Genomic DNA, 23,049 nt, shown 5'->3' on the forward strand with positions numbered 1-23,049 from the left:
AAACGCCATTTTGGGATATGTGAGTGTCTATTTGTTTGGTCACAAACCAGATCTTGGGAGCCAATAATTAGTACCAGAATACATAACACCAGACAGACCAACCCCTAACACATGTGTGTGGTGCACTTGTGTGTGCCTATGAGTGTTCATGTTGCTAAGGTCCTTGGTTTAAGGATGGAATTATGAGGAAGGGTGTAGCTGGACTATATAGCTGACTTTGGCAAGCTAGTCTTTGTTTTCTCATTTTTAAATGAAGGTTTCTTATAAATAGTTCCATGGTTTCCATAAACCTTGCATTCCATATCTGCACACAACCGAAAAAGAAGCTGGGCTGTTCAGTGGATCGTGCTGGGACAATCTTCACACTGCTCAAGTTCCTCCTCCAGCCTGAGTTGCAAGATCGGAGGGCAATGACTCATTCAATCCCAGTTATACTGTGCCTTATGTGTTGGCAAACGCACAAAGCGAGGAGTTTTGGGGGTACCCAAACTCTTACCAGAAACTCTCCCTGCCCTTGGCCTTTGCCCTTTCTCAATTTTAATAAAAGGAGAAAAGCTTCTTGGCAGGTACATTCTTCGGAAATGAGAGGCTTCTGCTGCTGGGAAACAGCTTCAAACTTTCCATGACCAAACAACATTTTTATGCAGCACATGAACGCCTGGTGTTTTAAATGAGCCTGGCTAATGATACGTGGGGTGAAGGCTGCCCAAAACTTTCTAAACGGTAGGCTGAGATGTTCTTTGCATCTTATTATATGGAGAATATCATTAAAAATAAGATGATCTTTAGTGATATTCCTTGTGTATGTGTAGGTGTGAGAAATGTTTTAGGATTAAATAGATACTTGATTGTACGTAAACCAGGAAGAGGAAGCAAGAGGAGATACAAGGATACTCTTATAGGCTTTGGCACATTTCGAGCCCAGTCTGTTGGATAACAGAATGATTGGGCTGTGGCCACTGCTGATGTGGGGAGAGTAGAGAACAGGATATGGTGAAGACCCTTGACCAAGGCTCTGCATTAGCTGATGTCTGAGGTAGGAGCATTTGAAGACCACCAGTAATTTTCTCCCACTACTCATCCTTTACTCCCCCGCTGAAGACCTAGTCTATGGTATGGGAAAGGAGCCTGGAGCATCACGGCACTTGTGCGTTTCTGTGGAGCTGGGCCGAGCTCATTCAGTGCTGTCCATCCTGCAGAAAGTTGGCAGAGATGAATAAGTACCAGAGCAAATGGACAGAAGCAAGATTCCATTTCTTCCACATGACCTCTCTCTTTGGTTTTTATAGTCTATTTCTTTCTTTTAAAGCTTCTTTTATTCATTGGTTCATTTGGCTTTTGTATCTTTTCTCACACAGGAAGTTTCTTGGGCAATATCTGCCTCAAGTGATTGCATTCTAGGGTTTGTTCTCAGGAGGGATGGAACAGATTCACAAAGGAACGTGAGGACAGTGGAGGAACAACATGAGAGATGTGAGGGTTCTATATCTTGGTCTTGATGCTCACTGGCTTCATCTTATCAGACAAGATTTCAGATGACTTAGACTGGAGGATGAGGGTCCACGTGGTCCCCCTTCCACCTTCACGGCTGGAGAACCTTTGCGCCCCTACATGTATCCGGGGCTTATTGTGACAGCTGTTTTTACTGTGAGGGTACCAATCTTAGATATTGGGTAGGAAGTTGTGCTCCCTTAGGGGCTTTAGGGAGATTTTTGCTCCATCTGAAGGAGATTTACAGAGGGATCCTGACTCACATATGTACACGTTGCAAGTCCAAGAAAGGAGGACATAGCTTTACTCTCAGGATAGCAGAAATAAGGGATGAGAAGGTTCTAGAATAAACTACTTTATATTTTAAACAGATAATGCATTGTGTCTTTTCACAAGTGCCTCTTCCCATGAAGAAGCATACACCTTTTAATTTTAATTTTAATTTCAAAATAAAACCTAAAAAATGAACGGAAAGAAACTCGTACTGTATTATTTTGAGATTCCTTCTTCTCCCTCCTCCAACTTTCCTTTCTGCAGTGCTAGATTGAAAGCAGCCCCCCCCTCAGATATGCTGTTCAAATACTTTGTGATTGAGCTACCCTTCCATCCATATTTCAAAACTTTTAAAGGAGAATACAGAGTAAAAATTATACTTTTGTGGGTAGTGCAGAAGAGCAGGCATGCTCTGCAGTGACACATAATGGGTGACTCTGCAAGCACCTGTCCCCAGAAGATGCATTTCTTCTGCAGTGCTCGAGGGAATCCAGCCTGTGTTTTGGCCCTGTTTGAGATGTTGTCTTTTAATCGTGTATGCATGTTCAGGCCTGCTCCTAGGACTGGGCCCCCACCCTTGGGGCACAGCTGTAGAAGGGTTGCCCGGACTACTGCTCTCAGAAGAAGAGGAAACAGGCGAACAGATTCTAATAGTTTCTGTTACAGTGCAGAAAGCGTAGGCAGTGTCTCTTCCCCTTGAGATTTGTCTAAAGGGTTGAGAAGCACTGAGTTTAGCTACCCCCAAATATGTTTGCTTATATTTAAGCAACTATCCCATCTCTTGGCAGGAAATGTCACAGTGACAGTGATGGGCAGAATGTCTTCTGAACTTCTCGCGCTGTGTATTTGTCTCTGAACATCTTCTTGCCTGTCAGAGCCAGCCTCTTAAACCTGTGTGTCATTAGCAGCTATGCTGGGAGATGATTATTTCTCCATCATATTTATAATTTAGCTTCCACTTTTGATTCTAAATTCAGAAATACACTGCCTCTGGCCACAAACAAAGAAGAATAATGATTGTCAATGGTTCTGGGACAGCCCAGCAGTATATCAAACCGGTGTGCGGGATGTGGGTAGTGGAGGGTTAGGAGCTGGGGAGTGCTGGGGAGAGAGAAAGTCACGAGTTCTGTGTTTTCTTAGGGCTTTAGATCAGCTTTTCCACAGGAATGGAAAGCAAACCACACACGCAATTGTATTTTCAGAAGCCACAATAGAAGCGTAAAAATAGCTGAAATTAATTTTTAATTGAGTTATATTTGTTCTAATATGTCCAAGCATGTGTAACCAATATAAGAAGTTAGTTTTTAATCTTTCTTTCTTTGTTTTTTATTTCTTTATCTTTTTTCCATTTTCTTTTTCTTTCTTTTTGTGATTTACGTCTTCATAATCCAATGTGTTTCACACTTTCCACTCATTTGGATTCAGGCTAGCCACATTTTAAGTGTTGTATAGTGACATGCAGCTATTGGCTACTGTATTAGACAGCAATGTTCTCGGATACATATATGTTGTCAGAAGACTTAGAGAAAGTTGCATTTGATTTTTAAATGATATATGGATGGTGATGATGACTGTGTGCATGTGTGTGGTATTTAATATAACAGCAAAATGGGAATATATTAGTGTAGTCATATCTCAGACTTGGAGGTGAGGGGACAACTGGGGACTTTAGAAACTGCTTCGTCTGCTGAGCCACCTCACTGGTGTGAACTCAGTTTGTTAAAGTAGGATGCTGCCTCCCTCCCTCCTTCCTGTTCTTACTCCCCCTCCTTTACTTCTTCCCCCCCCCCTAACAATTGCCTTCTGCAGAGGTGGAGCCCAGGTAGGAGCAAGGGACAGGAACACTTTTACATCATTAATCTAAATTAAGAAACCCTAAGGGACCATCTTTAACTGGCCTTCAGAGGAAGACCAGATTGCTGGTGGGAGAATCCACAGGAGGGAGAGGAAGAGAGAGGAAAGCAGGAGAGAAGGGGGAGGATAACAGGAGGGAGGGAGGGGAGACATGACCAGGAAGGAGCAACAAGCACCTTCAAGTCCCTTCCTTCCTGGGCACAAGAAGAAAGCCAGGGAACCAGGTCCCGGCAGCCACCTCCCAAGGACAACAGAGTTTTTGTAGCTTAGAGGTCACCACCCCCACAGCTTCTCCTGGTGTTCAGAGCGTCTTCTGGTGCTCAGAGCTTCTCCTGGTACTCAGTGCTTTGTGGGCTGCCCATGGCAGTGTGTGTGTGTGTGTGTGTGTGTGTGTGTGTGTGTGTGTGTGTGGTTTCTGGTGGTTTTGTATAATCTAGTTATCCAGATGGGCTTAGTTCTGAGAACAGGTGTGTGTGGCCTGTTCATTTTTCAGTATTGACACACTGTAATGGACATGAAGGACGAGAGGTTTGACAAGTTCCCTGATAGGCAGACAGGAGGAGGGGGCTAGAAATGGGGACTGAAGACACGGCACCAAAAGTGTAAAAGCCTGATGGGATTTTTCTCTTCACTGAAGGCTCCTGTGACTCTGGATCAGTCTCACAATTTCGAGGTTAGATTGAGACATGCTTATCCCAAAGTTGTGGGCCTGACAACCTCTCTGTCTTTTGGTTCAAACTGAACAACCCCAAATTAAGGGAGAAAGACCCCTCAAATGTCCTTAAAACCCCCAGCCCCAAGGAGAGACCAGGCCACAGGCCACAGCCCCCGACTTTTCCCTCTGCAATGGGCCCTCTTGCTGCATGTTCGTTGTGTTTTTCCTTTCCCTGAAATGAAAGCCTTTTGTCACAGGCTGATTCTGTCTGCTGTGTCCAAGACTTCATCTATTGCCACCTGCTGTGCTTAAGATTTCTGTTGCCTTTTAATTCTTCCAGTGGCAGAGGAAATGGACCCCATCAAGACCTTAGACGGTAACTGAAATCTAGGTTGAGGGCCAGAAGAGCACTGACTAGCCTAGGAGCTGGCCTGAGAGGAAAGACGTAAACTAATGTATGTTAAACTTGCTGCAACACGGAGCACTTTATAATTGCTTGTTTTCTTCTCACCGGGAGCCTGAAAGTTAGAGATGCAGCTGATGCCTTTATAGAGGAAGAAGCTGAGCCCGAAGAGCTTGAGCCTGGCTTATTACAAATCTGAATAAAATCTTAACTCTGATTTCAAAGCTGCTGCTGTGTCCTTAACATTGTAATCTATATGCATACCATATAATAGGTGTATTTTCCATCGGAGTTCAGCCAGAGCAGCAGAAGCAATCATCCATATGTATGAATGCAAATATGTGTAGGTGGTAAATATTTGTTATGGGAATTGTCTCTGCCACCTTTGGGAGGCTGGCTAAGCACTATGGGTAAGGCTGTTGTCCTCACATCTGATAGTGGAGCTCAGTGTCCTCAGGGCATATGTCCTCATAAAGGAAAGATCATGAGCATGCATTCAACAAACACAGGGTGCAACCCCAGGGAGACAAACTGAGCCCTAGTTCTGTTCTTGTTGCTGCTGACCTTGCTGATAAAACATCCTGTAGCAGTTTTGTGTTTCACTGTGGTACTAAAAACACACAGGTGACCCAGCCCTCACTCAGAGAGCCTGAGGGAGGATCCAGCAGGAGCCAGAGTGATCCCCCCACTATGTGGCCTTGGCAGCCCTGAGCTGAATCAGCTTCAGCAATGCAGTGTTGATCACAACACAGCTGTTGCTTTTTTTTTTTTAATGTCATCTTTTCCTAAGAAATCTCCAGGTGGCCCAGCCTAACTGAAAACACACAAGAGAAGGGATTCGGGGAAAATGTAGTTGAGCCTATACACATGGACGCATTACAAAGCTGTGGTGGGCAGTCAATAAAGATTATAATGAAGGGTGTAGTGTTTCTCTTGGAAGTTCTTGAAGAGATGGAATACTTCATCCTGGCCCGGCTTCTAACATATCAAACAAGTTCAAAGATGTTGCTGAGTTCTTTGAGTCTTGTTTTCCTCATTTGTAAAGCTCCAAGAAAAAAAAATTTCCTGCCCAGCCTAGTGAACATAATTTTTTTGCAAAATCAGTTGAGATAATCTAAACAGGAGTGTAAAACAAACATGCAGTAGTACTGCGTTATTTTAAATGCTGTTGCCAATAATTCAGTTCTTAAATGAGTCACACAAGAGATTAATAGTTCCTGACCACTTTGCCATGCGCACACCCAGAAAGATTAAAGTTAGAGGAAATGCGTAGGAACGTGGTCAGCAATACCATGGATTACTCTGCAGAAGGAAGTCATAACTGTCATTCAAGGAAAGAATCCATTTTCATATTGTGCTTTAGTTCCGGGCTGAATGACTTAAAGCGACAAGCATGTGACTGGAACTGTTGGTGACTTTGGGTGCTGAGGAGCAGTGTCCCTTCCTTACGTGGAAGTTGTGGGCAGTGGATGAAGTTTCTGTCCTATAAATCTGGGCCTGCATTTCGTAACAGCCAAACTTGCTCATCAGGATGAAGAAATCCCTGCGGAAGTTCTTGGTGAAGATGGCGTAGAGGAATGGATTGGCACACGAATTGATGGGGTAGAACAGAACCAGGAGGATCTTGGCCTTGGACACAGTGATGAGGGGCACCTTGAGTGAGGCAGAAATGGCGAAGAAAGAAATGGGGGCCATGCACAGAAAGTCAGTGAAGATGAGTACGGCCATGCGCTTGGCAATCTTGGTGTCGCTTGATGAGGACATGATGTTAGGATTCCTCACTGTGAGGTAGATGTGGGTGTAGCAGGCACAGATGACCACAAAGGCCAGGACATTGAGTACAAGGAGGACCATGATATATAGCTGCGAAAAAGGGCTGTCAATATCCATGGGTAGGCAGATGCTCACTTTCATGTAGCTACTGATGCCAAAGATGGGGAAGAGCGCAGCTGCAGAGGCAAAGATCCAGCCCAGCACCATGATGCTGGCAGCATGGCGGGGCAGCACCTTGCATTCCAGTTGCATGGCATGAGTGATGGTATGCCATCTTTCCAGGGTGATGGCTGTCAGTGTGTAGACTGAAAGTTCACTGGCGAAGACAGTGAAAAACCCAGCGGCACCGCAGCCCACTCCGGTTTGCCAGTCAATGGCGTAATTGTGGTATTGGCTCTTGGTATGGATATCAACTGACGCTATAAGTAGCAAGTAAATTCCAATGCAGAGGTCAGCGAAGGCAAGGTTACACATAAGGAACCGGGGCACAGTTAGTTTATACTGGCTTGTAGTCAGGATCACCAGCACCGTGGTGTTCCCAGTGATGGCCAGAATGCTGATGAACCATATCAAGACTCTGAGGATGGTGTATCCCATGATGTCTTCACATGGATTGAATGCATCTGGTTTTGGGGAGCAGGTCACATCAACAACTTCATTACATAAGTCATAGTCAAACTCATTATACATCATGTCATATCCTTTTTCATAACTGGGTTCCTCATATATCAGAGAGACTCTCTGATCCTTAGCCTGAGCCATGCCATCGATGTCTTGTCTTAAAATAGATTTGTTGCAAATTGGATGAAGTTCAGAGCTAGAAAAATACAAAAAGGAATAGAATCAACATCTTGGGCATATAATGGCAAATATATTACCATCTTTGTATAGGGTAGATATAATAGGGTTTCTTCCCGAGATTGCTTTTCTTTCCAACATCTTGTCTGCCCTTGAGACTGACTTGTGGGTTAATGCTGCTTACTGTAAATGAACAGAACATTGTGTGTATTATATATATATATTCCTAGAGTCGGATGGCCCACGGGGGAAACCATCTGGCCACAACCTGAATGTGGGAAGGAAGGCGCCTGGGACTAGCTAACCCTTTCTGTTAAGTGCAGATAATTTATAGACTTGATATTATCTCCACTTCTCTCCTTTCCCTGCCTCCATTGAGGAGTCTTCTACCATGCCTGGGAAGATATACTCCTGTTTCTCTAGTCTAATCATTGGAAGATTATGTCCTCTGACATGAACGAGCGCTTACTTGCTAGTTTTATCTGCACAAGCCAGAGTATCAGAGTCTGTAGTTAATTTTCAGGCACCCTCATCCTTTGGCGCTCGGCTTCTCAGGCTATTGAGAGGCCAGTTAATTTTCCTGAAATGCTGCCCAGGATCGTGGGCTTTATCATCTCACTTTCCAGAGGTGACAGTAGGTCTTAGGCATTTGTTTGCTCCATGGAATGAGCCTAGCTCTCTCACAGGAAATAATTCCCTAGTGGGTGGCTGGCCAAGCAAATATAAGTTTTAAAGGGGCCTCCTTTGTTCCCAGGCTGTAATATCCTCTGGTAGCCACCGAATATTCTCAGAGCGCTTGTCTATCCTTCCCCCTGCCCTGCCTTTAAGCCTAAATATATAAGAGACCTTGTCAGCATGATAGAGGTACTTACAGAAAGAATGGAATAGAACCCAGGAAATAAATATTCAGCCTATGAGTGTATGTATAAATATTCTACTAAGAAGCGATACTTCTGTGTTTAACCAGGGTCACTTTTTTCACATGGGAAGACTTTTGGGTGGAAAACAGAAATAAAACATACACCTTTACTCTTCTTCCTTTCCTGTTCAAGTGGAAAGTTCACAGCAATGTTAAATGACAATACTTCCTCAAATTTAACACAGCTTCAGACAGCAGAGAAGTGAGAATGCATTAAAGTCCCTTGGAAACCCCCAGAAAAAGAGACAGGTGACCGTGGGAGGATCAGCCTTTATTTGATTCTAAAGGACTGTGTGTGTGTCCAGTGTCATAGACTGCACTTTCCTGTCACCCCCATGAGAAGCAGCACTGTGGAGAACCCTGTTTGCTTTTCTCTCGCCCCTGGGAAATGAACTAACTGGCCAGAAGTAATTTTGACCTAAGCGATTCTATTTTTCTTTTTCCTTTCTGGAGTATTGTCTTTTATTTTAGAAAGTGGTAAAACTTGTCAAATCTGCCATCACTACACTAATGAGCACACTTAACATACATAACTGAAAGTGGCTGGATTGGAAATCCAGGCAATCTAAGAATTTAGTCAGTGACCAAATGTGAGGCAAGCTTCAGCAGAGGTGTAGAGGGGACCCAAGGGTGCTTAGTTCAAATCCTGTCTCTGGGTTAGCTGCAGCCCAACTCTAGAGCAGAAGCTAAGTTGGTATGTGTGGACTTCCGTCTGGCTCTGTGAAACGGGAGCTGACTGCCCTATGTAGAGAAAGTCTTCTCGTCTATGGGTTATTGGCTTTTGTGATGAAGATCCTTATTGCTGGTGCTACTTCCAACCTACTGAACAGTGAGGTCTCCTTTTCCTGAAACAGAAGTCACCAGCTGATGCTAGGTACCTATGTAGCTCGAGATAACATCTGAAAGAAAGCCGAGGAAAATGATGTTGCCTTGCAGTATTTCAGCAAATCCTAAGTAGTAGAATAAAGGATGGGGAGTCAGCATACTGACAATTTAAAAGTGGCACTTGAGGACTCCAGCCATTGGTGACCAGATGCTTAGTAGGTGGCACTACAAACTCCCGCAGAGCCAGAGCTCTGGAACCAGGTGGGGCTGAGGCTTGGAGGCTTCCTTTGGTCAGTGCTGATGCAGTTTTTGGAGGCACACTGTCTTTCTTTGTCATAAGGGAGTGAGGCCAACAAGGGCAACGATTCCAGTCTGCACTGCTAGCAATAAAAGCGAAGTGTGGAACAGTGTGTGGCAGGGGCTGTTTGCTCTTGTCAGCAGTGTGAACCAGCTGATGGTGGTCACTGAGTTCTCGCTGGGGTCTAGACCTGGGAGCACGGGCAATGGTGCATCAGTTTAAAATACAGTTGTAAGGGAATGGCCTAAAATTAAGAAAACTTAGAGAACAGGAGAGAAACAAAGGAAGCGGAGTATAGAAAATGTCTGACTCAGCGACAGTTAAGGGGTGTGGTTGACTCAGCATTTCAACAGGGGTCCAGGAGGGCCATCAAACCAGGACATCATGGTATCATGGGACTTGTATTTATATTTTAGGCATTATTTCTGAATGAGGACCCAAAGAATAATTCCATCAAACAGCTTAGAAGACAAGTCTTTTTACCAAACCTCCCTTCACTTGGTATATAATGAAATGACAATAGAATACATTTTTCTAAACAGCACAACCATTTTGTATTTGTATGTGTGTGTGTGTGTGTATCTGTTAGGTGGAAAAAAATCCAAATGCCCCATAGTGGAAGACATGTGGGTCCCTTCCGTGGTGTACCCCTACAGGCCTTGATGAATGATAGAGTAGAGACATAGACGGTATGAAAATCAGTGACCTGGAAGGACCAGAGAAAGCTTTATGAAATGGAAAACTTAAGGAAAACCTAAGGTTTCTGAAGAGAGAGAGAGAGAGAGAGAGAGAGAGAGAGAGAGAGAGAGAGAGAGAGAGAGAGAGAAGGGGGGCCCTAAGGCTGTGTTCTTGTAACCAGGAGATGGCGAAGTCAGAGGTCTCTTTCCTGTGCTTCCCTGGCGTAGGGCCACAGAGCCAGCAGCCACTCTCACAGTGATCTCACCATCGTTTGAGATTTCTCCCAAGGCTGCTCTATTGCAGGGTCTTTGCCATAGATTGGCTAGAAGAATTCTTATCTGGAATGTAAACAAGGCAAGCCATTTACCCCAGCTTGGGCCCTCGAGAGCTCCAGTTATCAGGAAGATGTTCCCCAGCTGTTGAGCTGAGCTTTAAGACTTTCCTAAACCTGGTAGTTTCCCAGGGATGTTCACGAACTCTGAAAAGCAGCCCCTTTCTTCTGGTTCTTCTCTCGGGTCTAAGTACTTTCCATTGCTTTAAGCGTGGTAGGATGTGGACTGTCTTGATGCTCTTTTTCTTGCCTTTCGTTTGACTCGAGCAAGTGAGTTGTCCGCTCTAGCTCGGTATATGTTAAAGGCTGGCTAACTGATAAGAGTGCACTCAACAGTAAAAATATGCGGCTGGGGCACGGAGGCTGCCTCAGTGTACTAACTTAGGAACATGTGAAAGGCCTCATTCAGAGGAGCGAGACTACATGGGATGGCTCCCATTGGTGGGTTCAGGGGAAAATGGGAGCTTTGGGAATACTTATTTCCAATAGACCTCATGTCGGGAATGTATGGACTCCCTGTCCAAAGCTGCCCCGTCTCTTCCCTTTCCAGATTATTGCGATATGATTATTGCAATAAAAGAGTTGCCCCTGGGACTCGGCTCTGTTTGGTTATCCTGTTTAAATCTGTGCTTCTGTAAAGGCCACTGCTGACAGATGTCTCAATGTTCATCCTCTCTGTGAGTTGCTATAGTCAGCTGCTGCCTCTGAGCGGCTTCATGTGCTTGGGATGTGTTATAGACGTGAACACCCTTTCTGGTGGGCAGTTGTGTTTCACTTCTCCAAAACTGACTTTAGTGTTGTTAGGATGGGGCACTTACAAGGTATAGAGTCTGACACTTGAAAGCAAATTCACATTGAAACAAAGAAAAGGGGGAAAGCTAAGTATCAGTATAAGTCAGGGAGCCATGCTGGGAGCTTTTTGCGTTTTATTATTTAATATTTGGTAGATGCGCCACTATATGACACATCTCTCTTTTCTCTGGGATCATTTTTTCAAAGACCTACTCTCACCCTGCACAAACCCGACTCTTTGATGTGGAACATGCCTCACTCAGGCCTTCAGTCAGGCTCTCTCTCCCTGTGTATAGATGTCGCCAATATGTACTGGTTCCCACTGCACTGTAAGAAGGCCCAAGCCAGCCTTCAGGCATGGCCAGAGAAGACTCACATTTGCCGCCTCCAGTTTGCAAATGCACAACAGTGGCTGGGGTAGGTGAGGCTGGCCTCCACGAGGGCGACAAACTTTTCCAGACTAGGAAGCTTTTTCAAGCTGTAAGTTGCCCTGGCCCTCAACTTCTTCAGATGTCCTAAGCCACGGCTCGGCAGGGAATGAACCTTTGTCCGTGAGATGTCTCTATAAGGAGAGAAGGTAAACAAAATATACCATGATCATCTTGGGTTGAAAGTTTTCTGTTTCTAGCTGATAGACAAAATATCAGGCATTCTAGTAAGGTGAATTTCTTCCAGGGCTCAGAAAGGAAACTTCAGCTTAGCAGCACACATGGGCTGGGTCAACATGTGGCTTAGATGTTTGAGCTGCACAGGAGGATTTCTGGCTGGTCCTGATGGGAGGAGTTAGCTAGCTAAAAGGCTGCCAGTCTAACTGAACAAACTGGCATTCTGCCTAGTTTGGGCTTCATCCTTGCAGATGAGGGGTATAAGCTGCCATCTCTCTTCTGCAGTTGATTTGTGCCTGACTGAGATTGAAACCATTTTCCTTCGCTGTGAGGCTAGCTATAAAAACATCTCTGGTGAACTGTGGCGGAGTCCGTGGCCTGAATCACAGAAAATGATGAGAAAGGAGCATGCCATACAGGGCAGAGGAGTCTGGCAGGCAGTAGAGGCACCCTCAGCCTGACGTCCAGGTGGCAGGCAGAGAGTGGATATGAACTTGGTTTTCATCTAAGACTTATCTGCATATGTAACCTGCCCCATGTGTCTATTGGATTTATGACCTTGGTCAAAGCACATATTTTCTATGTCTCAATTTCCTCAGCCACAAAGTGAGAGTATTGGAAATGATATCTACCCAGAGTGAAATAATATATAGACAATATTTAATACCTGGCAGTTATTAGGAGTAAACATCATGCCCAGCATACACATGCACATACTCACACAGAGGTAGCTTTCTAAGAGTGTCTCTGCCTGGGGAAGCCAGCAGAGAGCTGATAGGATCTGGTACAATGGACCATTTAACTCGGTTCCTATTCCTAGGAGAGAAGCCTCTGAGTCCCATCCCTCCTGGCTGCCACGCTAGTGATGGCAGTATACTGCTAGTATCAGCCCTGGCACTGTAACTTTCAAAATCAAGGTCAGATGGCAAGAGCAAGGAGATATAAGTGGCACCATCTTGGCCTTGGAGGCAGCATACTTGGTTGTGAGAGGGTGTTCCTGGTGGGAGTGGTAGAAAGTCATGGACTGGATGGTTCCTTTCAGTACCCCTAGGGGACCCTTGGATAGACTCAAGGAAGAATCTTCTATGGTTGACTTTCTCTGTAAGTCAAAGCTGTAGCAGTCCAAGCAACAGAACTCAAAGTGTGACTATAGCATGGCTACCCCCATATGTTCTCACAGCCCAGTGAGAACTGCATTCTCAAAGTCTTTCCCCCACTCCCTAGTCATCCTCTTGCTCAAAAAATTTATCATGGTTGCTATTGTCCAGTGAGACTTCTTTGACCCCTGTCACCTCGCTTTTCCATCCAAACTTAAATTGCTTGTCTGTATATGATGTCACTAGCTCCATCTGTCTCTTAATTCTCAGAGAGGCAGTGCTTACCAAGACCACCTCAGGGTTCCCACTATCTTGACTTCATAGTTGTCCTGCGAATGTGAAGCATTTCTTTTTCCTGAAATGCTCTATCTTGGTACCCTTATTCCCTTTACTTTCTTCAGATATCTCCTTTAATTTCCATCTAATTTTAAAAGTTCATTTTATTTTCTGTCATTTACATAGCGGTATGTACCCATATGTACACCTGTTCCCTGAGTTTCACACTATCAGATATATGGCTATCGCTTCTGAATGCATATGTCAGCCCAGTTTTTCAGCAAGACATATTCTCCACTGGGTCCCATGATTTTGACAACTTGCATGAGCATCAAAATTGGACTTGCTTTTCTTGCAAGTGTGTTCCTTTTGTTACCCACTTCAGTGTGTTTCTCCTATAGTGTTCCCCTATTATTCAAGATAGAAACCCGAGAACTATCCTTGATTCTCCCCTCGTCTGCACTTGGACATCAGTCTACTGTCTTAGCTGCTGTTTAATTGATTTTGTTTCTTTAGTGAGGGTCACTGTGGCCTCAGCATGGACAGATATGATGGACCTACGGCTCATTTTACCTGACCATCTACTCTTTCCAGTGCAATCTTCATACCATAATTTGAGTAGAAATTTTACAATGCCAATCAGATTGTGACCTCAAATTTTTCAACAAGTTGCCATGGTTCTTATGACAAAAGACAAATCATTGGGTAGGTATGCCTGTCCTCTGCTGGTTTATATTGCAGCTACCCCATGCCCTTATCTGTGCACTATTCTGCGTTGCAGTGGGACGGACCCCTGCCAGGTCTGCCTTTCAAACCTGCATCACCCTGTTCACAGTGCCAGTGGGAGGCTTAGGGAATGGCAAGAAAGCATCTCCATCTTCTGCTCCCTGCTTTAGGCAGCATTCGAATCTCTTCTGAGATTCCAGGAGTCTTTGAGCAGATCTTCCAAAGATCTAGCTTCTCTGACTTTCTCTAGTTCTGTGGCTATGAGAAGGCCACCTGTCACTTGCTCTTTAGGCCCTGGGGTTAGAAGTGGGTGTCCACCACTGATGATCTCCAGGCTACTAGATAGTGAGGTACATTTTCAAAACCAGCCATTGCCTTTAGGTAGTACTCAACTACGTTATACTTTCCCTATTGATAATTAAATCAAATTTGCTCATTCCAGGTCAAATGCTCTACACGTACTGATTCCCCCAACCTCAATTCTGTTATTACCGAGAGAAGTACACTACAATCTCCAGTTGTGATTTTGCATTTAGATGCCTTTTTTTTTTTTTAAAGATTCTTGCTTTCTACTTTCTTGGTTATTTTTAGGTCTATATAAATTTAGAGTTGTTTTCCTTATGATTTTCTCCATAGCTGCTAATATCTGCATCTTAACTCTGAGACGCCTCTCCTATTTTCCAGTTCCTTCTGACCATCCCCTGTTAGGACCTCTGTGGACTGAGGATCTACAGTCGCTGAGCTGGTTGCTTTCAGCTGTTAATATGGGAGTAAGAGATAACCAGAGAGCTGTTTATTTTTTTATTTTATTATTTTTTATTTTTTTATTTTTAGCATCTATGAGGATGTTTCAGAAGATTTGACTCGAATCAGTAGAGCATAAGAAAGATTTGCCTTTGACCAATGTGGGTGCACACAGTCCAGTTGGAAGACCAATCCTCACTGCGTCCCACCTCTGGAGCTAGCTCATCTTTCTTTCCCTGCTCCTCAGATAGCCGAAGTCCAGATTCACCAGCTTTTGGACTTGAAGCAGTAACTCTTTGGGTTCTCTGAGATTGGGCTGAAGATCTGAGCTTGGACTATGCCACACTACCAGATACCTTGGTTCTCCTTGCTGCAGATGGCCTAGAGTGTGCTTCTCAGCTCTCACATCCATGTGACCTGACACCCCGATGAATCTCATCACATACATCTGAATGTGTCTCTTTGTTATTGGTTATATGTCTCTGGAGAATTGTGATTACTGCAATCATGATTTGGTTGGTGACATTTTGGTTAGTATTTCAAGACAGCCCAGAATAAAACCAACCAACCAACCAATCAATCAACCAACCAACCAACCAAACACACACCAAAAAACCATAATGAATGCTATTCTGGTCAGTCATGTTTTGAGGAATACAGGGAACCATGGGGTGGGATTAGAGCTCTGGGCTTTGAAAACCAGAAGAGATTTAGAATTTATACAAGAGAGCAAAACAACTCATTGCCATCTGTAGTTTTCTGGTCTTGAGTACCTGCAGACTTGCACATAGTAGGTGATCAACAAATTCTGTATCGAATGAACTTGAAAGAAATGTGTGGTGGCCCATGATTGTGACCTCAGTGGCTGAATCATGAGGACTGCTGGAGCTTCAAGGGCAGCCTGAGTTATACGGTGAATTCCAGGCCAGCCTAGGCTACAGGGTAAGACGTGTTTTTAAAAGATCCAAACCCAAACCAAAGTCATGGTGTGGCAATTAGGAATCTGTTCTGCTACGGACAGCCTACTTTGAAAGTTTCCAGCATGTTTTTTACTGCTGGCAGGTAATATTTATCCTTCCACCAAGTAATTCAGAGTGGGTGCTGTTTTGGTTTGTTTTAAGTCTCTCTGTTCTTCGTACCTAGCTAAGTGCTAGACACACAGTAGCAGATCTGCTATTGAATGCTCAGTGAGTGAGTGTCTGAGAGTGTTCAATTCTGCCCTTGTTCCTGGTGGCTGGATAAGGTGGCAGGAGTTGTGGGCTGGTTTGGTTAGTCCTTGACTTCTAGCCTGCTTGGGTCAAATGGATATAGTTTTTCATTTTAAAATATAATTTTGGTTAGTGTTTCAACACATGCTATATTTTGACAATGAACAGTTTTGAAACTTTAGCCAGTTAAAAGTACCAACAGAGACAGACACCACAGGCCTATGGCTGGGTCCTCAGAGATGATGTAATCCTAAATTGTTTCAGCATTGTTAGGATTCTCGGTATTGAGTTACATTGTGGCAAAGGAGAGATCAGTCGGTAATGCCACTGAGGCAGGGAAGGCAGGAGTTAAATAGTGCTCCCTGCCCCTTTAATAAAGTCGGTTATAGCCACTGCCACAAATTTGATTTGAACAATTTCTATTTTTCCCAGCAAAGATGTTATTACAGGTCAATCATTTCCATAAGTGGGAGCACATTTCTGGTGTATTCTACATTGACAGATGGCTGGAAGACCTCTCTTTCATGATCCCAGGCGGGATAAAAAGGCAATTTACTATCTATAGGACTGTGGGTACACTGGTAATGGAAGAGAATCATTCTTATACAAATAACTCAGTGTTTGAATCTGAACTATCAAATGAATCTGAGCTATAGCCAAATCAATTTGATAAACCATCAGAATATGATTGTACTGGCTCCAGCCTGCAAAGGCAATACATTAAATTTTCCCCACAGGAAACTGTTTCCTAAGGAAACAGCAATTGTTTGATTGCTTTAAAAAAAAAAGCCCAGCTCGAGTGAGTTCAGAATACCCGGTGAAAACTTAGATGGCTGCTGATGTTCAAGGTCAAGACTCCTAAGGGGAATTGAGGATGCTGTGCCTGAGACACAGGGTGGACTAGTCTGCGTGCCCCCAGCTTCCCACAGCCTTCCTTCTTTGTAATCAAACAGCTTAGGCTTGTATGTTCAGAGGCTCACTGCTCTTCTGTAGCTAGAAATTTCACCTTCAGGAAAAAGCAGCCATCGGTTTGGGTGAGCACTCCCAATTCGCTGAGAAGCTCTTGTGCTTATTATCTGTGAGAGACAAAGGAAAAGACTGGCGGGGGGATAGGGAGGCGAGGGAGGGGGTGGGGGTCGTGAGGAACATGCCATAGTGGACTCTGTGGAGACTGACCAAGGATTTTCAATTCTCAAGGCTGGCTCTCGAGCAGGGATATTCAGAACTCTTCAGGTCTGCCTGCATCAGGACCACTGATTAAGCCCTGGCTTTGAGATTTGGATCACCTCTCCCTAACTTTTGAGACAGGGTCTCACATGGCTCAGGCTGCCCTCCAACTTGCAATGCAATAGATGAACTTGAACTTCTGATCCTCTTGCCTCTACCTCTTGCCTCTACTTCTAGAGTTCAGCAATTACAAGCATGTACCACCATACCCGATTTCATGAGGTGCTGGGAATCAAACCCAGGGCTTTGTACCTGGTAGGCAAGTCCTCTCCTCACTAACCAATGCCCAGAGTGGTGAACCAAGCATTCTTAGTATGGGAATTAGCAGTCTGTGGTTTAAGAAGCCTGCTGACGATGGTGATGTGCAATCATATTAAAAACCCAGCTGCAGCTCATGAAATGCCACGCAGGACTGAGATGCCTCATAACCATGTTCTATTCCAAACCCTGCCCTTGACTGACTTACATGATGTGGCTCCTTTCCAGGATCAACTGCACCCAATGACTGCTTATGTAGAGGCATGCTTCCTTTTGTATTTCCAATACAACTTAAGAGCCGATCTTAATTCTAGGGCGCCCTCTGGGACCCACTGATCTGTTATAAATGCTTTGCCATCCAGTTACCACTCAGCCAGACTGGGCTTCCATCAAGTATTCCCCACATACCCAGAGAGCACTTTGTAGTGAACCCCTGAACTCAGAACCCTGTAGCACTCTTTCTTGGGGTGGGTGTTGGGGAATTTGACCCAAGACACAGCTAAGGCAGTGGCTTGAGCAGCACCTGCTGTGTTGTGGGAATCTGTGCATAACCCTGTTTTTACTCACTTGTTTAAAGCCCTGGAGGGAGCTGGTTATCCAAGCAAGCAGCCCATTGGGCAGGTTTAATTGAGTTGCTGTACAACATTGCAGGAGTAGGTAGGAGATGAGATCAGCCGTCATCTGCCTGTATCCTGATTATCAGGCAGAGAGGTGTGAAGGACATTTGGGATAATCCGAAAACCCCAGGAAAGGAGGCTGTAAGTTAAAGTGATGACTTGTCCTTGAAGGGTCAGAAGGAAATTAGTAGTCCCATGCTGAGATTTCAGCCAGGTTCTTGCACACATATCCTCATGCGTGGCCATGAAAAGTCATGGGGCATGTGGTATATCATTCTTGCTTAATACCAGACAAGGCCTCACTCTTTAGCTCAGGTTGGCCTCAGGTTTACTATGTAACCAACCTAGACCAACTACAGCTCATAGAAATCCTCCTGTGTCTGCCTCCTGAATTCTGGGATTAGAGGTGTGCCTCATCAGGCTTCATTATCACGTTGAGTCCATTGAAGTATTTCTTAATTGAGCTGGATTTTCTACAGACTTTCTCCCTATAATACTGTGCATGTATTTGCTAGCAGCAGAGAAGATGACAAGGCAGTCTTGTTGAGTAAGAGCCCTGCAGAATTGCTTCTGCTGCTGCCCTCTCTCCTTCTGCCTGACTTCACAGGGATGGACGGGAGATTTGTATTTTGTGGTCTATGTTAGCATTCTGAAGAGAGACACTGTCATTGCCTGGTCTGCATATGCAGCCTCAGCAGATGAGGCCCCTGCCATATTTCTGTGTCACTGACCTGTGTTCTTAGGTCATATTTTTTCCCTTATATTTCAGTTTGCCACTAGTTGTAGGGGGTCTGAAGAATAACTTCCAGATGTGTTAGTAGGTGCATTTATGGTGGAAACACATGGGCATATGAGCTATCAGGGCCAGTCTATGCCTCATGCTGTGTTGTTTATAGCTACAGTATGACCCTCAGTGGATCACTCTTCTCCTCTGGTCCTGGGTACCTCAGCTGCATAATGAGCCATTTGTGGGTCATATCCAATGCAACATTTTCAGAAGCATACAATAGGTTACGGCTCTACAGATACAACAGGTTGATTATTGAAAGCATATCTTACTGTTGACATATTCTGCCATGAACAGAGAGCAGTACCCACATGGAAACATCCAAAGCACTCAGGACTTTAGCTAAGTGAAATGGACAAACTTCTACTCATCCACAGACCATCAGAAGTACTTCATCAGAGAGTCCACTTGATTTCCGAGAACTCTCAGAACAGAAACCATTAAGCATTATGGGTTCTAAACACTCCATGTCCTTGGACACTTGGACTACACTTCTGCCACTCTCCACTGTGTCCTACACTGTACTTCATACTGAGCATCATAATCTAATACATAAGCTGTGTAAGTATTACCTGATTCCCCTTTCAATGAAGAACTTTTGATTTTCCATGTTATACCAGGGCCGTGATCTTTAAAATATAACAAGTGAAAGTTATACATGCATGCACGCATATGCCTATGGACATATCTGTGGGCGGATGCCTTTAAGTCTCAAACAGCAAATAAATACCGCTGTTTTTTTTTCTGTGTTTAAATGAAAAATACGAGGCTTAGAGAAGGAAAGGGCCAAATTTAAAGCAGGACTGTCTGCTTTGACACCTCTGCTTGAATCAGGCTAGTGCTTCTTGTTTGCTCATGCTGCCCAACTCAGCTCAGGCACTTTGGATTAACGTTTGAATTTAGTCAAGGTGATAAATATTTCTTAACATATACTTTTCTCTTTTCAAAGGGTAGAGCGAATCCCTTGTCATCAATAATAGACATTTGTGGAGCTACTGTTCTGCCATATAGAATGTGTTTCTGGAAATACGAAGATTCTAACAGAAAAGAGAACACAAGCCATCCGCGAAGGTGACAGTGATGTTGGCTGACGGTAAGGAGATAAGTGACTGAGTAGGCACGGAAGCCTATGGTGACTGGCAAATAAGAAAACAGAAGTGTACCTTAGGCGTGCTATAGGTACATTTATTTGTTTGCCAGACTCCCTGCACCTCTTTTCTTCCTTTTACTTGCCTTTCTTACCCAAGAGCAATCTCTAGTTAATTCACTGGAGCTTGCTTACAGCCAGGGCAGCACATCAATAAAGACCTTTGGTAATTGTGACAGAGTCCCCCTCCACTCCACACCCACAAAGGCAACGGGAATCACAGGGGGAAGGAAGTCACTGATGGCTGAAGGTTTTAGAGAGACTTAGAGAGGGGCCAGGACTTAAAAGATCATCAGTGAAAGGGGCATGGATAAGAAGAGAAGAGGGTAAAGCCTGTTTTGATGAACTTTAGGGGTGGGGAAGTGCTGGGAGGAGTTCTGATGCAGGAAGTAAGGCACTGATGCATCCCAGTGATCTGGAAAGAGGATCCAAAATTAATGTGCATGTGTGTCACTCTGCATTGAATACATGTATATATGTGTCCTGGGTACTGAAGACAAGGAAGGAGAATCACACTTTTCCCATCCAGGAAGAGACATAGCAGAGTGCCTGGCTTTCTCATGAGTCACACCATTTGGCTTGAAATCCCTTCTATAAAACTTGCATTACTTTTGAGTGAGTTGGTTAACTCCTCTAGGTAATGCAGTTTTTCTTTCTTCAAAATGGCAATAATAGCTCTTACTAGAGAGGGATTTATAAGGATTAAGTGAGAACACATTTTAACCCCTTAGAACACTGGCACTCAGGACATGCTCTTTATATGTTATTATCATTGTCACTTTACTGAAAGTCATACTGTAGATCCACCTTAAGTTGTCTCCACAAGTCTTTGCAGGTATCAGGAACCAGAACTGACCCTGTTTGCCTTCCCTCTCTTGGAAGCTTCATTAAGGTGGAGAAAGCTGACTTCTAACTTACATAACCTGAGGTCTTCTGCAAGGAAACAGTTGGAGTTACTCACAAAATGACTGGCCCAGAGGCTCCCTGGAAAACATCATTAGGCAGTTCTTCCAAATTATTGTTATCGCTTAGATTCCTGGGGATGGAGTTGGAGAAAGAATAAGAAAAAGAAAGCCACATAAATATCCCTGTTATAAGAGCCATTTCCCTCTAAATGGCCTTGGGGGAGCAGTCTGGGCTACTCACAGTTCATCTAGCTGGGTTCCGTTGAATGCACAGTTGTGTATTTCTTGAATCCCATTCTTATTCAGCCATCTGAAATAAAAGGCCATTAAAAACTCAATAATGTCAGATTTGGACAATACAAGGCTTTTATAATTGGAAGCACTGGGGCAAGGCCAGATAGCATAGTTAGTGACATAAATAAGATGCGACCCTTAAGCTCAGGGATGGGATGGAAAGGAGACTGACGCTGGCTTATTGCATAGACAGCAGTAAACCTTTTGAAGTTTGGATTATGTATGTGTATTATCTATTCACAGGAATAACCGAGCTTCAGAGGGAAGAATAAATGAATGAAATTTAGTTTTTTAGGGTGCACGCTCTATAATGACCTTATACTTATACCATCTTCTCACACTTCACCCACATAGAGAAAATTCTATAGGAAGATCAATTATTGAACACATATTTCTAAAACAGAGAAAAAAATGGTTTGTGTCACCATTCTCTCAGGTGTATGCTTTTCACCCATGCTCAGCCGCAGCAGCAGTCTTAGCTGTCATCAAAAAGTGATCTAATTAAGTTGTCAGACAACCTGAACATTCTCTAGTGACTCATGAGACCCTGGTTATTGGAGGTCTGTAGAGGTAGCTCTGGGTCAAGGCAGAAAGGAAGAGAAATCAATTACAGCAAGTGTGGGCTTTGGTAGGACGAGCTTGTGCAAGCTGAGCTCTGGGGGAGGTGGGACTCGTGTACACAATTGCCCTCATTGTATTGATGGCGGAGAAGCAGGTTTGCTTGGACAGGGTCACCTCAGGCCACCTTTGGCCATCAGCTCTGCCTGTTCTCCTCCTGAGCAGACTTTCAAACAAAAACAACTCCCCACATCAGGAGAGCAGCTTCTTTTCTCACACAGGCTTGACGGGTTTACTAAAAACCCTGTTCTGAGATCTGACCCAGAGCAGCTACTTGGGGACTCCAGATATTTCTTGGGCTGGGATGAGCATCTGGATGTTTAAAAAAAAAAACAGGCAAACAACCATGTGTCTTTTTCTTCCCTCATTCTGAAAACCAGTAAACTAAAAGACAAGAAAAGTAAATCCTTTCAAACAATAGTTACCAAGAGGTAGCTTTCCATGACAAGGAAGTGACTCTGCGCTTCACCTTGCTCTCCAGCCCCTGCTCTCTGCCACCACTACCCTAAAAGGTCTCCCAGAAACAATTATACTGGAGACACATCAGCCTGTCCAGGGTGGTGACTGTTACTGGGGCTGGAGTCTCTAACCCTTGAGAAACTTGTCCATGGGGGTTTAAAATCAACCACAAGTGCAAATAAGCTTTCTCTACTTAATGGAACAAGAGGCAAGATTAGCTTTTTATAGGTTCTCATAAAATGATATTACAAATCTTATTGAAAAAATACAAAATATAGTAGTTAAGTATAATAATTTTTTCTTTTGTAATATATGTCAATTGTAGAAGCCAGTGTTAGCTACAAGCTAGTCTTTGTTTAGGACTATGTAGGCCTTTATAGGCTCTCCCTACTTGCCTGTAGACTAGACAATTAATCTCTCCTGAATTAGGCCATTCTTCTAAAAGGCCAACACTAGTTGCTTTCCACAGCAGACCCTCTCTGCTTTCTGTGTAGAGATAAGTGAGAAAAGGTATAGAGGTCAAGTGACTGTTTATTGCTCACTTTTGAGTCAGTAGCCAAGGGCCTGATGATCTTAGGATGTTTAGAACAAATACACATTTACGTTTGTCTTTAGAATGGGACGTTAGAAGTTTTGAAGATGGGATGAGGTAAAGAGCTTTTGAGTGCACAGAACCATTTTGTTACATTTCCACCGAGTGAATTGGATGGCTCTTTTAGGAGAAAACATCCCTGTATTAAAAGTACCATACTAAGAACAACTGGAGACTTACAGATGCATTGAGTATCAATCTTCTGCCTCTATTATCTATGGATTAAGGAGCAGAAAAAGCAGGGAAACAGATGTCCTTACAAGTGTGAGTTTACCTTTCAGAGACATGTCTAGGAAAAAAAAACATGACTCTCAAGAGAAAAGTATCCTCTCTTGAAAAGTGGTGGCTAAGGAATCACACATGGCTGATAAACAAAATGGTGAAGAACAGACAGGTTCC

The 23,049-nt window shown here is 43.9% G+C and overlaps 1 protein-coding gene across 2 annotated transcripts in view; it reads right to left on the reverse strand.

Annotated features, from left to right (window-relative positions):
• Positions 1 to 5,356: 5,356 nt before the first annotated feature.
• FSHR (follicle stimulating hormone receptor) overlaps positions 5,357 to 23,049 on the reverse strand; it is a 171,085-nt gene continuing 153,392 nt past the window's right edge. For both annotated transcript variants that reach the window (XM_084793864.1, XM_084793863.1), the window contains exons 7-10: positions 20,929 to 20,997; positions 20,744 to 20,818; positions 11,467 to 11,652; positions 5,357 to 7,266 (exon numbers count right to left, since the gene is read on the reverse strand). In XM_084793864.1, coding sequence (XP_084649990.1) covers positions 6,036 to 7,266; positions 11,467 to 11,652; positions 20,744 to 20,818; positions 20,929 to 20,997 — 1,561 coding nt within the window. In that variant the 3' untranslated portion in view covers positions 5,357 to 6,035. The remainder of the gene's footprint in view (positions 7,267 to 11,466; positions 11,653 to 20,743; positions 20,819 to 20,928; positions 20,998 to 23,049) is intronic.

The sequence above is a fragment of the Acomys minous genome (assembly GCF_964271855.1).
Source record: "Acomys minous genome assembly, chromosome: 8".
Lineage (NCBI taxonomy): Eukaryota > Metazoa > Chordata > Mammalia > Rodentia > Muridae > Acomys > Acomys minous.